The following is a 15,499-nucleotide window of genomic DNA, read 5'->3' as shown; positions in this document are numbered from 1 at the left end:
GGAGAGGAAAGATTTTACAATGAGCAAACACTGACAATCATTTATACATAATTATGGTAAAAATGAAGCACTTTTTTTTACTACATTATTTTCACTGGAGTTCCTCTTTAAATGATCTTGCTTTAAGTCTCTTTACAGGTAGTCTGATTAGCTTAGAATATACTTACATTCAGAACTCTGTTTGGCTATAACATGGGCTTGAAGTTTCATATAGTCACCGTGGTGCAGAAGAGCCAGGCTATGCAGTCCTTTCCAGGTGTATTTGTATATAGAGACTGCTGCATCTTCTGAAGTCTCATCTGTAAGTTAATGAGTAACAATTAATGCAGCATGCACTTCTGGAAAATAAGTGTACTCACTTGAGTTTGAAAAGAATTTACATTTTGTATGAAAATGCTCACAAGTCCAATAATAGTCCAATTACCTTGTAAAACATGATCTGTTAAATTACCCGAATTGCCAGAAAAGTGGTTACCACAGCATACTTGTGTGGCAGTTTGGAGCCTTCCAATGGTCCACAGATTTCAATTCTTGACGAGAATAAATTTTGTTTGAACTATTTGGGAGGCCCCGTTTCATTTCAATGTAGCAGCAGAGTACCAATATTTTGAGGGTCTACCCCTACCCTATACATCTTGGCAGAGATGTTCTGACATGCAAATGTTTCTGGATTCCATGCAAACTGAATGCAGCAGCTTAAATTGGGCTCAAATCTGAAGCAATGAATCTGATTGGGCTAATTCCAAACTACATTAAATTTGCATGAAAGCCAGAAATCTTGACCATCTCTGAATTTTGATCAGACTCATGAAGAGCCCTAGCAGGGGACTTTGTTTTCTTTAGTACATTAGTGCCCAACTCCAGTCCTCGAGGGCTGAGGTCCTCATGCTCAAATTGATGGGACTAAATTAGGAAAAGTGTGGTTCATCAAGTAGACCACATTTCTCCATTTCACTGTCCATCCTAAACACCGGCATGGATATGGCCTTCAAGGACTAGAGTTGGGCACCACTGGTTTAGTACAATGGCCAAGACTTACATGAAGCAGGTAGCTTTTCAATCATGTTTAGGAGAAAGTAAAGTTTGTCAGGAGCCCAGTTGAAAATAGTCAATATAGGTTTTAGTCTTCCAAACACAACAGGGTACAAGTATACAGGCAAAGAAAGAAATGAAGTCGATATTGCAGTCCCAAATTCACTTACATTTATCAATTTGCTAGATTCTAAGGTCAAAATAGGACATATTTTACCCATTCACCTGAGAGGGGTAGTAATCTGGGAGTCCCCCTATTAAATGAGACTTCGAACATTCAATTGGGGATGTGGATTAGGATCATATTTAGCTTCCCAGGTCCTGCTGCCACATCAGCCAAGTCTTGTCTTTTAAGAGCAAGCATGGCTTCAAAGGCTCTTATGTAGCATAGCAAAATGCAGACTGTATGTGAATGGTTTCCACTTACAGTGATTCAGTCTAGAAAGGGCACACTAGAAGAAGGTCTGTGTACTATAGAATCTCTTATCAACATACCAGGCAGAGATGCCAGCCAAGTAGCATATCTACTGTGCAGACTGGCAATAAGCAGAAGTCGCAGCATGTGCCTTCCTACTTTTAAACATCTCCATATCTAAGGGTTGTATGCAAGGTAGGTTGGTTCACCTAGGCAGTCCAGAAGGCAGATAACGCCTGGTACACATCCAATTAGGATTACCCAATATTGCCACTTCCAGGTAGGAGGGCCAACAGATTTTAACCAGTAAGTGTGTGTAAACGCTCAAACATGGAACTGGTAATAGGCCAATAAAATCTGGTAATAAATCTGGCAATAGGCCAATAAACTGGTAATAGGCCAATAAAATCTGGATGTATAATTTATAATTTTCAGCAATGAATCTCCTGTGCAACCAGAAATAATGTGGTGATAAATCAAGTATTTCACCAAACCAACCTTTACTTTGAGCAAAAAAAAAAAAAAAAAGGGGTGGAGTCTTTTGCAAAGAAAAATCAGCAGACTAACTATAAGCCTCAGGTCTTGAGGCTGGGTTCACACTTGGCAGTGCGGAAAATGTGTTTTACTGTATATGCGTTTGCCTTTTCCCCCGCATGAATTTATTGCATTAGGCGTGTTGAATTTGCAATTCGCATATATGTTTTGCATGTGTTTTTGCAAATCACTAGAAAGTCAATAGGAAGTGGAAATAAGTTAAACTTGGTTAACTAAAACAAATGCGTGTAAAATGCACTAAGATGCAATACCTGTGTCACCATTGACACTGCAAAACGCAAGTATATGCATTTTACAAGCCTCCCATTGATTTGCATTATGTGCATTTTCACAGTGTTTCTGCAACGATAGAATTTCTGCTTAGTGTGTTCCCTGCATCAGTGAAACTTCCATCCTATTCAGTAATCACATGCCCATAGGCTGGAAGGGGGTAGGTGGGAACAGCAGAGGAAAGCACTACATTGCTTCGGCAAGGGATTTCAATTAGATGCTAATCATTCTAAATTCATGTAAAATCAACTCCAAATTATTAGCTTGGAATTTCATCATATACACAGCAGTTGCTGCATTTGCCTGGGCCATTCCAAACCTATACAAGTTTGCACAAAATTTAAGATTACCATTTCCATCAGCTCAAGGAATGAGTCTTTGATCATCCCTAGCTATAAGCTCACACGGTCTACATGCTTTGTACAACCCAACTACATGTGTATAACAATGCACACTGTTACATAGCCACTCATTCATAAAGTATAACAAAGAAAAAAAACTTCACTTAGGATGCTGGCAGGCGAGAAATGGATTATATTCTAACACAATCTATAAATTCAGGAGAATGGAACTGATGCAAGCTTTTTCCAGAACCGATTAGAAGCCATGTGACAGGAGACAAAAAAAAAAAAAAAGATAACCTTGCATGAGGTAAAGAGACCAATTCCTTACATTGTACACCTAGTAAGCCCAGTTTGTGGGGTAGCATTCTTACTGTACCACCCCACCAAAGATAATGAATGGAAGCCACTACCGTAAAGCATTAAGGAAAAGAAAACCGTAACAAGAACAGGTAGAAAGAACACAAGCCACAACAAACACCATCCTGTAGGATAGCTCAAACACAACTAATGTAACTATTGCATAGCAATAAATAACCTAATGTGCCAAGGAACCTCAGATTCAAAATTGTTTTACCTTCTGATTGTGCAAAGATTGCTCATAGCATCCAGCTTGTCTAGTGGTTAAGTAGTTAGGTTCCTCACCAATGGCGTTCATAGCATCAATATACAAGCTCCACTAACCAGACAGAAGGAGCCATGTCAGATTTCCAATACTTAGGAATGGCAAGCCAGTCTGGTTTGCAACTTGGGGCATGTAACCCAGATATAGGACATTATGCCAATATGTTCTTTGCACCTCCAGCATAAAGGTTATCAGTCTGGGTAGATTTGGTGCGGCTGGGGGGGAGGGGGGGTCCTACCACTTAGACCTTGTCCAGAGAGGGAGGATTTAGCTCTAAATATGTATGCTTCTGACCACTGTTCCATGGGCAGCACAGTGATGTAGTGATTTAGCACTCTTGCATCACTGGTCCAGTTTTGAATCTCAGCCAGTGCACTAACTACAGTTTGTATGTTCTCCCAGTGTCTGGGTTTCCTCTGGTCACTGATTTCCTCCCACATTCCAAAAACAATTTTCTTCCCCCTAAATTGGCCCTAGACAGATTCCATCTATCTATCGCAAGTATTACATTGTGAGCTCTGAGGGACAGTTATTGTAAGTGATACACACACACACACACACAGGGTTCAGAATGTGATTGCCAAATAGATCAAAGTATTTTATTAAATATCAATGGAAAACAAACTGTACACTTGTGCTTAATTGCATGCAAAGATTAGCAAAAGTCTTAAAACCTAAATTAAAAATTTGCTGAAAAACTGCATCACCTCATGCATATGCTCAGACTTAATATCCCTATTCTAAGCTGGCTTGCATACATTCAACCACACTGCCATCCAGTCAGGGCGCCTTCACACAAACATTGGCCACAGTCCAAGAGCAGATAAGCATTAACAGCTAAGCACCCCATAGAGGGCAGCCAAAGGGTCCACCTGCATAGCAGCGATAGTAAGCAAAGCGATAGCCATCAGACATCCACACTTCCTCTACCCTTGTCGCTGATACTCTGGGGAGGGGTTCAACAGTACATTTCACGGATGTGTCTCACATTGTAAGTGACAAGACAATATACTCTACAGTGCTGTGGAAGATGTTGGTGCCATACAAATAGTTCCTCATAAGTTCCAACTGCCACTTTACATCATGACCACCAGAATTGGAGGGGGGGGGTGCAGGTGGTGAGGAGGCAAGCATTTTCAAATTGGGTTAGAGCCCTCTGTAGGATAATTTGATCATTCGGTGCAGAAAGTGGACTAACGGAGGTATTCAAACCATAGCATTACCCCCTTGCTTGGACAAAACTTCTCACGTTGGCAAGCCTTACTATAGTCTTGTCACGAAGAAAGTCAGCCGCCACCGTCGGATATAATGCTCTTTTAGAAATGTATTGTAGCTCTGTCATCTTTACAGCATGACGTTTGAGTAGCAACTCCTTTTTCAAATGCATGACAGGTATGACAATATGTATACAAACATAACTTTTATACCCACCAACCCTTCCATTCAGCCAATAGGCTTGACCCAGCCTCACCACCAATCACAGTCTCCGCTGCTATGCGGACCTGATGAGAAACTGGTTGCTTATATGGTGAACCAATCACCTATGTAGAAAAACATCACGTGTTCGGAGGGAGAAGGGGAGCCGGGATTGGGCACTTCCGCTTGTCATTGCGGAACAGGCCCCCCCCCCCCCCCACCTACAGTCTTGTCACCTAATATTGACTGTCCATCTTACTGCTAACCTAGGTCTATGCCCCATCCAAATATATAAGCCACAAGGTTTGAATCCTTTTTCCAGAACCAGTTTACATGTGGGGCTGAAAAGAAATATAGTCCGACTTCTGGATTAAGCACTCTCCATACATCAACTACATCAAAGAAAAAAAAAAAAGTTTTCTGAAGGCTTTAAAGGGATGGCTGGAGGGGCCTTTGGAATGGTCTAGTAATGGATCTTTGGTAAAGTTAATACCTCCTTCAATTCTATATCCTTCCCTGAAAGCATCTAAGCAATCTCTATAAAATTCATTGCCGACAGTAGCCAGATATCTAGCAAGACACTGGAGGTCTTCTCATTTGTCCCACACCGATGTGTACAATACAATGAAGGTCATGATTTCAGAATATATATTATTGCCAAGTTAAAATGATAATTTAGAGGGCTTCCATAACATATGGTCACACTGGATTGGTTTTTCAGAGACCAGGACCAGATTTGATATCTTGATATTTATTGTATTTTGTTTCTCATTTACAAGTTGTACAAGCTAGACTATTGCATATTTGTAGCTGTGAGAAAAATGTTAATGGTCCCTGCACATGTTTAACATGCAATATTTTTAATGTTATGCCATTTTCTGCTTTGTCACAAAATAAAATTTAGAAACCAAAGCCTCCAAGCACAATAGTCCTCTAATGTGCTTATCTGATCAATGCTTGGCATATAGACCCTGCCAATGTCAGGGTGGTTTCCACCATCTTTAAGGAGACTGAACCTCCTTTATCTCTGCCAAGAGTGAGTGATTGCAATCACAACCCCTGTAGATTTAGATTCCCCGTAATCTGCACAAAACCATTGTGAGTAGTTCTTGTGGACAAGATTGGGGTTATATCCCATCTTAAAAATGGGTCTACTGTAAAATCAGAATATGTACTTGCTCTTAGAGGCATTTATACAGGATGAGCGCATTTCCTATGTTCATTGAACACATTTAGGATTCAAGGTACAAACTGTAACCCCTAGCGGTATGGTCAAGCCTGGCTTGTCCTGCAAAAAAAAAAAAAAAAAAATGCTGGAAGCAGTATGGATGAGTCAGGGAAGAGCACCTGGCTTCTTATGCCACTACAGCCATATACAAGTTGCAGCCATGAGAAAGCTTAACCAGGTTCCCACATAAATTAAACAGAAAGCCATCCCATACTACTTCAGAATCAATCAGAATCAATTTATTTTCGCCAAGTAAGTTTGCACCTACAAGGAATTTGTCTTGGCAGTTGCTTAACAAACACACAAAAACAATACAAGGACAGACAGTGTGAATATTACAAGTTAAGGACATTATAAGTATAGTGGCAGTAAGCAATGTGAGAATTGTTCATGTTTAGTTCTGTGCTGATTACTTTCAGTCCTAGCAGCTCTAACGTGGTTCAGCATTAAGTATGGCTACCGCTTGAGGAAAAAAAAAAACTGTTCCTGTGTCTAGAAGTTTTGGTAGCGATTGACCGGAATCTTACTCCTGAAGGCATGCGCTGGAAGATGGAGTGAGCTTGGTGAGAGGGGTCAGAGGCAATTTTGGATGCTCTCTTTCTGCACCTGCTAGTGTAAAGATCCTGCAGGGAAGGTAAGCTACAGCCAATTATCCTTTCTGCTGATCGGATGATGCGCTGCAGCCTCCCCTTTTCTAATGCTGAGCAGGAGCTGAACCATACAGTCATGGATGATGTTATGGTGGATTCGATGATTGCAGTGTAGAACTGCACCATTAGATTTTGAGGTAGGCCAAACTTTCAGCTGCCGCAGATGGTACATTCTCTGTTGTGCTTTCTTGACAATAGTGGCGGTGTTGTTGTCCCATTTTAAGTCGTTTGAGATCGTGGACCCAAGAAACTTGAATGACTACTTGGGTTATTGTGGATCCATTTATGGTTAAGGGGAGGTGCTGGGGGGGGGGGGGGGGAGATCTCCTAAAGTCTATTATCTCCATGGTTTTGAGAGCATTTAGTTCCAAGTTGTTGCTGCTGCACCAGGAGGAAAGCTGTCCCACCACATGCCTGTATGCAGACTCATCCCCGTTTTGAATGAGACCAACAACTGTTGTGTCGTCTGCAAACTTCAGAACCTTAACAGATGGATCTGTGGAGATGCAGTCATTGGTGTAAAGTGAGTACAGCAGTGGGGAAAGCACACAGCCCTGGGGTGCACCAGTACTGACTGTCAGAGAGCTTGATGTGAGTTTACCAAGTCTAACACGCTGTCTGTCGGTTAAGAAGTCGGTTATCCATTTGCAGAGGGATTCAGGTATGTAGCTGGGAGAGCTTGCTGTGCAGCAGTGATGGAATTATGGTATTAAATGCAGAGCTGAAATATATAAATAAAATCCTGGTGTAGGTTTCTGGGATATCCAAATGCTGTAGTACATAATGCATACACATGTTCACGGCATCGTCTGCGGATAGGTTAGGCCTGTAGGCAAATTGCAAAGAGTCCAGCAGGGGATCTGTGATGGATTTCAGATAAGTCATTATCAGTTTTTCAAATGCTTTCATGACCAGTGATGTCAGGGCAACAGGCCTGTAATCATTTAAACATGTAGTTTTTTTTTTTTTTAATTGGTACAATAGTTGTGCTTTTAAAACAGACAGGAACAATTGAGAGTTCTAGAGATGCTTTGAATATGTCTGTAAATACAGGCGCTAATTGGTTGGCACAGAGATTCATGCATTTCGCAGACACAGCGTCTGGTCCCATTGCTTTCCTGGTGTTTTGTTTTTTAAAGAGTCCATTTACATCTGATTGGCATATTGTTAGAGCATGCACATCTGGGGACAGGTCAATAGATTGTGTCTGGCCTCCTGTGTTGTGTAGTTGCTGAGGCACCGAAGGGGGTGGAGACGTTGGCTGGCAGGAAGAGTGTTCAGTTTGCCTGTGGCAGAGATGCAAATTGACTTGTGTTTGGCTTTTGTTGGTAGTGTCAAACCTGCAATAAAATGTATTCAGTTCATCTGCAAGCTGCAGGTTATGTAGTGAGGGGGGGGGGAGGAGATTTTCCTGCAGCTGGTAATTTCATGTAGAGATTTCCATACTGTGCATGAGTCGGCGTTAGAAACATTTTCCTCAAGTTTTTGAGAATAATCTTTTTTTGCGGCGATAATGGCTCTCTGCAGTTTGTATTTCGCAGCTTTGTAGAGGACTTTATCGCCTGTACGATATGCCCTTTCTTTATCAAACCATTGTCACCTCATCTTGGCTGCCTCCACACTTGGTCGACCACAAAACTGTCGACCATGGGGGAAAAAAAAAAAAAAAAAAAAAAAGTAGCCAAAGGGCTGCCTCCCCCTGCAGCAGTAAATCATAGCAACACCATACATAAATGGCCTATAGGTGGAACTAGCAAGTTACACTATCACTAACCTGTACAACTGTGTACAGATATTGACTTTAGGTGCCCAAATATTTACAATTTGATGCAATTCAACCAATTTGGTTTTTCAGTTGATTGGAAGTCTAGAAGAAATTGTTAGATTTAGTGTGAGATATTTTATACACGAGAAGGAAAAACATGTAAATGTCAAAAACCCTTCCTGTATGTCAGTTCATCAACTTTTGATCATTTTGTATTTTCATAGATCTAAATTTTCCCTCTGTACGTCAATATCTCATGCAATGATTTGCCATTTAGCATTACAATTACCACTGACAACCACATTGCTACTCAAAACTGCATTTACCTATTTTGCTACAAACACTTTAGCGATTCCTGTTTATTACATAAATTACAGTTACATTTGACCATTCTGAAAAAAATCCTGCTATCATTTCATATTTGTAGTTTTCTTTTAAAGAGAGTCTGAAGCCATTAAAATGACCTCCATTTCCCAGTCCTCTTCAGCATTAAAGAGACTCTGAAGCAAGAATAAATCTCGCTTCAGAGCTCATAGTTAGCAGGGGCACGTACCATACAATCTTTAGAAGGGTTGAAGAAAAAAATCTGGCATTCCGGATCGATAAACAAAAAAGAAAAAACGGGAAATCCGATCGAAGCTGTCAATTTTTTTGGGAGATCCGATAGTTTGTCGAATTGCTGTAAAATCAGATCATTTTATTGTATAGTGTGTGGCCACCTTTAGTGTGAATAGGCCCTCAGAAAGTCATAGCATTTTGCCCCGGGGAATAAATACCTAGTTCTGCCTCAGGGATGCAGCGAATCATCTATGATCCAAAGCCCCATCTACACCATGCCATATTGCAGCGATCCGGCGGCTCGATTAGCCGCCGGATCGCCTCTTCTGCTTGCCCGCCGCATTCGATTCCCCGCTTGTGCCCGCTCGTCCCCGCTTATCTCCCGCACGATTCCCTGCCATTGTCCCCTCGCGGGGAGCGAGCAGGGAATCGGCGGTGCAGAGATCCGTCCTGTCGGATCTTATCAATCGAGCCGCATCAGCGGCTCGATTGATAAGGAGCATCGCGGCCGCATCTACTCGTGTAGATGCGGCTTAAAGGGAAGGTCCAAGCAAAAAAAAAAAAAAATGAGTTTTACTTACCTGGGGCTTCTACCAGCCCCATGTAGCCATCCTGTGCCCTCGTAGTCACTCACTGCTGCTCCAGTCCCCTGCTGGCAGCTTTCTGACCTCGGAGGTCAGGGCCACATTGCATACATTTTTACGCATTCCAGCTAGTGCAGGAACAAAAATGTACGCGTTGCACCACTAACGGGTAAAAATGTATGCGTTAATGTTCCTGCACTAGCGGGAATGTGTAAAAATGTACGCAATTCGCCCCTGACCTCTGAGGTCAGAAAGCTGCCAGCGGGGGACTGGAGCAGCAGTGAGTGACTACGGGGGCACAGGATGGCTTCATGGGGCTGGTAGAAGCCCCAGGTAAGTGAAACTCATTTTTTTTTTTTGCTTGGACCTTCCCTTTAAGGCTGCTTTCACAATGGGATGTTACAGGGGCATGTTAGAGCAGCCTGTAACGCAGCCCAAGTCACAGCACTGAAAAGTCAATGGGCCAGTGCCCACGTTGCGTTGGAGTATAACGCAGCACGGTAAATTAAAGTGCAGCGTGCTGTGTGTTATACTCGCATGTGGCTGCGGTCGGATGTTTGCACATGCTCAGTACTGTTTGTTTTTTTTAATTTGCCGCATGCACCGTTTTTCGTCCGATAGTATGCGTCAAAAAGTATGCATCACAGATGCATGAAGAGACGCATAACACGGCTCTATATAACATCCAACTTCAAAGCTCACATGCGTTGCGTTCGGGGCACGTTATGCGACCTTAATGTCACATCTAACGCAACGTCCAAGTGTGAAAGAGCCCTTAATGCTAACAGGACTGGGAAATAGAGGTAATTTTAATGGCTTCAGTCTAAGCAATACCAGTTGCCTGGCTATCCTGATCCTCTGCTTCTTTTAGCTTTAGACCCTGAACAAGCATGCAGCAGGTGTTTGACCTTGTCTGATCCGACAAGGTTAGCTGAATGCTTGTTTCTGGTATTATTCAGACACTACTACAGATGAATAGATCAGCAGGACTCCCAGGCAACTGGCATTGTTTATAAGGAAATACATTTCCTCCACATCCCTTGTTACAGTTGTCCTTTTAAAACTGCCATTAGAGCCAGGAAAATGGTTTTCAATTATCTAGCACCAAACAAAGGACTGAGACTAACCTTTATATTTTTCATGCAAGAGATCTTGAGGCATTCCCCAAATATCTGCAATTTTGCGACCAGGGAGTAAGAGGGATGGCAGTGGAACAATTTCTTCCAGTACAAGCCACTGCATCCAATATCGTTTTTCATTCAATCCTGAAAAAAACAGGGCTTGCAATTGTCTGTTGTAAGGTAGAGTCCTGTACAAACTCTTCCACATGTACAGCAGTTTAAAGGCTTCTTTGGGGGTACAGTCACCACAATTATTCCTACAGTCAGAGCCAAACATAACCTAAAAGACAGAAAAAATCCCCATGTAAGCTTACAGTGAAAAGATAGTCTATAAAAGGAAACTAGGAAAAAGTTAGGGTGCAAGGATACTTTCTCAGTTTCTTATACTAGTCCTTCAAAGTGAACCCAAGGGGAGAGTGATATGAAGGCTGGCATATTGGTTTCCTTTTACACAATACCTGCTGGCAGCTCTGCTGATCTATTTGGCTGCAGTAGTGTCTGAATCACTTACCTGAAACAAGCTTGTCAGACATCTGATCTGCTGCATGCTTGTTCAGGGGCTACAGCTGAAAATATTAAGAGGCAGAGGCTCAACAGTATAGCCAGGCAGTTTTTTTTTTAAAGGAAATATGGCAGCCTTCATATAACTCACCTCAAGTTAACTTTAAAGAGACTCCGTAACAAAAGATCAACTTACCTTCGGTAACGTCTTTTCCGGAAGTCAAGAGGACAGCACCCCTGCTGAGACTTGTCTCCCTCCCTGACTGAGGACAGGAAGCTGAAAAACTAAAAATTTGCATAGCAAATAGGCAGCAGCATAAGTAGGGAACAAGTACCTCCATCTTCAGTTATAAAAAAGACACGGACAACCATTGATGCTGAAAAAATGTAATTCTTTATTCCTCATAAACCCTCAAACATAGGGTGGGTTGCAGGGGTGCTGTCCTCTTGACTTCCGGAAAAGACGTTACCGAAGGTAAGTTGATCTTTCCCGGAGCGTCAATCGGACAGCACCCCTGCTGAGATGATAACCAAGATTATTCTCTTAGGGAGGGACTACAGCCTGTAATACTTTTCTCCCATAAGTTAAATCTGCGCTAGCTAAAATATTCAATCTATAATGCTTGACGAAGGTGTTGTGGTTGGACCAAGTCGCAGCTCTGCAGATCTGCTCAATAGTGGCCCCAGCCCTCTCTGCCCAAGATGCCGAGACTCCTCTAGTCGAGTGAGCTTTAATTGTGGAAGATAGCTGTTTATTTTGAGTCTTGTAAGCAGTAGCAATCGCCTGTTTTATCCATCTGGATAATGTTCCTCTAGAAGCTTTGTTCCCCTTGAATTTTCCCGAAAACAGAACGAATATTGCGTCGGACTTCCTCCACTGTTTTGTCATTTCCAAGTATTGAATGAGACACCTCTTTACATCCAAGCAGTGTAACCTCTTTTCTTTCTCATTAGCTGGGTCTTGACAGAATGAGGGTAAAAAGATATCTTGAGTTCTATGAAATTTGGATACTACCTTTGGTAAAAAGGTAATATCTGGACGTAATGTAACCCTATCATCCGATATTATGCAGTATGGTTCTCTTATTGATAATGCTTGAATTTCTCCTATTCTCCTAGCCGTAGTAATGGCAATAAGGAATGCTGTTTTCAATGATAAATATTTGTCTGATATATTTTCAATCGGCTCAAACGGAGCTTCACAAAGTCCTTGTAAAACTGTATTTAGGTCCCAAGATGGAATTCTAGGTCTCATCACCGGTCTCAATCTCTTTAGTGCCTGAAAGAATCGAATAACAAACTCTTGAGCTAACTTTCTTTCTAGAAAAACACTTAATGCAGAAACTTGTACCTTAAGCGTACTTGCACTCAGACCTTTTTCGTAGCCACTTTGAAGAAATTCCAATACAGAAGATGATGAACTTGCTTCCAATGATCTTTCTGCACACCATCTCTTAAACACTTTCCAGGCTTTGTTATAGATCTGCCGAGTGACTTTTTTCCTACTTTGAATTAAAGTTTCTGTGAGCCTATTGGAGAACCCTTTATCTTTCAAGATGCGCCATTCAGCCTCCATGCTGAGAGGTGAAGGAGTTTCAGATTCGGGTGAAAAATTTGCCCCTGGTTCAATAGATCTGTTTGAAGTGGGAGTATGATCGGTTTTGAGACTGCTATAGCTTGAAGTAATGTGAACCAAGGTCTCTTTAGCCATAGTGGAGCGATGAGAATTACTTTGGCTTGATCCTGAATGATCTTCTTCAGTACCTTTGGTAAAAGAGGTATGGGCGGAAAAGCGTACATCAGATGTGATCCCCAGTTTATTAAGAATGCATCCAGTTTCCAAGGATTGTCCTGCGGATATAGGGAACAAAAAACTTTAGACATTTCATATTCGTTCTCCTGGCAAATAGATCCACCTCCGGGAGTTCCCATTGATCCACTATCTGCTGATAAACCCGATGATTGAGGGACCATTCGTTCTGGTCTAACTTTGAACGGCTCAAGGAATCTGCCAGGGAATTTGATGTGCCTTTCAGGTGGACTGCCGTCAAGGATTTGACATTGTTTTCTGCCCAAGAAACGATCCGAAAAGTCTGGGTCCATAAGGTCATACTCCTTGTCCCCCCTTGTCTGTTCAGATATGCTACTACACAGCTGTTGTCTGTTCTGACTGTTACATGTGTATTCTTGAGAGGAGTACTGAAGTGTTGTAATGCCTGATAAACTGCTTCCAGCTCTCTGCTGTTTGATGACTTCAAAGACATTGTCCTGGACCATTGACCCTGGGCTGGCAAGGAATCTAAGTGGGCTCCCCATCCCCAGGAACTGGCATCCGTCGTCAGCACTTTCTGAACCGGATAATTCCACATACGACCTTCTGCGATGTGTGATTGATCCTGCCACCACATCAGGGAGACTTTCACATAGTGGGGTATCAATATCTTTTTGTCCAGCATTGACAACTTCTTGTTCCAAGCTTTTAGAATCCATATTTGCAGAATTCTCGCATGAAATTGGCTCCATTGTACTGCTGGAAAGCTGGCCGTTAAAAGTCCTAGTAGAGACATGGCCTTTCTTAGAGAAATTGTCCTTGCTTTCTGAAAAGAAAAAAATATATTCTGTAATTACAGATATTTTTCTAACAGGCAAAAAAGTCCTTTCCTCCCTAGTGGAAATAGTGAACCCTAAAAATTCCATGGACTGACTCGGTGTTAAAGAAGAAGGCTTTTCCCAGTTAATCAGCCACCCCAAATTTTGGAGGAACTCAATGGCTATCTGACTGAGTAATTACAAATTGAGAAGGACCCCAAAACAAGAAATCGTCTAAATATCCAAGTACATTAATGGACCTCGATCTTAGGATGGCTAATACTTCAGCAATTACTTTAGTAAACAGCCATGGAGCTGAAGATATTCCGAAAGGTAAAACAGAAAACTGAAAATGTCTTACCTTCCCTCCGATTGGAACTGCGAATCTCAGATACTGTTGGGATGAGAGATGCATTGGGATGTGCCAGTAAGCATCCTTGAGGTCTAAGGATGCCAGGAAACAGTCTTTCTGTAGGAGATGAATGACAGAGTGAATGTTGTCCATTCTGAACCTTCTGTACTTTATGCACTTGTTTAAGACCTTGAGATTTAGAATGAAGCGGAAGCTTCCCTGTGGTTTTTTTACTAGGAATACTGGTGAGTAACATCCTAAACCCCTTTGACATAATGGCACCTCTCTTATAACTCTTTTTTGTAATAAGGACATTATCTCCTGTTGAAGAAATATCTCTCGTTCTGGATCTACTGGGAGGGGGGGGGGTAACCAGAAATTTTAGTGGTGGGGGTTGATAGAATTCTATCCTGTATCCTTCTAGTATGATCTTTAGTAACCACTGATTTGTCATGTGAATCTGCCAAAACTCGAAAAAAATGAGCCAGTCTCCCTCCTACCGGAATCCTGGCGTCATTGCTTGTCAGATCTACTAGGGGGAGCAAAGTTGGTCTTGGACTTCTGAGGTCTATAGGGAGCCCATCTCTTCCTGTTTTGGGTCTGCTTAACTCCTGGGTCAGACCTGACGGGTCCTCGAAAGGACCGTCTAGGTTGATAGGGTCTTTTCTTATTTGGAAAGTTCTTTTTATTATCAGCGGTTCTATCCAGAGTCTCCTCGAGTTTAGAACCAAACAACAAGGAACCTTCACATGGGATACCACACAGTCTAGACTTGGATGCATTATCACCGTTCCACGTTTTCACCTATACTCCCCTCCTTGCTGAATTTACCAAAGCAGTAGTTCTTGCTGTTAATTTTACTGTATCATCGGCTGCGTCTGTAAGATAATTAGTTGCATTAAATAATTTAGGAAAGTCGTTCAGGATCTCATTCCTAGGTACTCCCATTGCAATCTTAGTCTGTACTTCTAGTAACCAGGATTTAAGAGACCGAGTCACAGCTGTAGAAGCTACTGCAGGCTTGAAAGTAAGAGAGGATGATTCCCATGCTCTGCGTAAGATATTGTCCAACTTTTTATCAATGGGATCTTTAAGATTACCAAAATCCTCGAATAATAGGTCAGTTTTCCTTGACACTCTAGACAGAGAAGGATCTAATTTGGGCGGAGGACCCCAAAAAGCCTGATCCTCAGGACTAAAGGGATATTTTTTTAGATAGAGACCTAGGCCAAAAAGCCCTCTTTTCAGGGTTACTCCATTCCTTCTTAATTAAATCCTTCAAGGAAGAATGAACCGGAATAACCTGAAATTGGGGATCCGCCAAACCAACATACATCTCATCTAACGGTGTCAAGGATTTTTGTTCATCTTTTATACCCATTGTTTCGTACATTTCTGATAAAAGGCTTTTCATTAATTCTGGACAAAAGGCAAATCTTTGATGATTATCTGATTTAACAGCCTCCTCTTCTGCAGAAAGATCTTCTAACTCTGAAA

The 15,499-nt window shown here is 41.9% G+C and overlaps 1 protein-coding gene across 3 annotated transcripts in view; it reads right to left on the bottom strand.

Moving 5' to 3' along the window:
• Nucleotides 1-15,499, bottom strand: part of LOC137503836 (uncharacterized) — a 64,168-nt gene that overhangs the window by 39,234 nt on the left and 9,435 nt on the right. For all 3 annotated transcript variants that reach the window (XM_068231361.1, XM_068231362.1, XM_068231359.1), the window contains exons 2-3: nt 10,567-10,840; nt 168-299 (exon numbers count right to left, since the gene is read on the bottom strand). In XM_068231361.1, coding sequence (XP_068087462.1) covers nt 168-299; nt 10,567-10,840 — 406 coding nt within the window. The remainder of the gene's footprint in view (nt 1-167; nt 300-10,566; nt 10,841-15,499) is intronic.

This window comes from Hyperolius riggenbachi, chromosome 4 (assembly GCF_040937935.1).
Source record: "Hyperolius riggenbachi isolate aHypRig1 chromosome 4, aHypRig1.pri, whole genome shotgun sequence".
Classification (NCBI taxonomy): domain Eukaryota; kingdom Metazoa; phylum Chordata; class Amphibia; order Anura; family Hyperoliidae; genus Hyperolius; species Hyperolius riggenbachi.
This window is presented reverse-complemented; position numbering and strand designations above follow the sequence as displayed.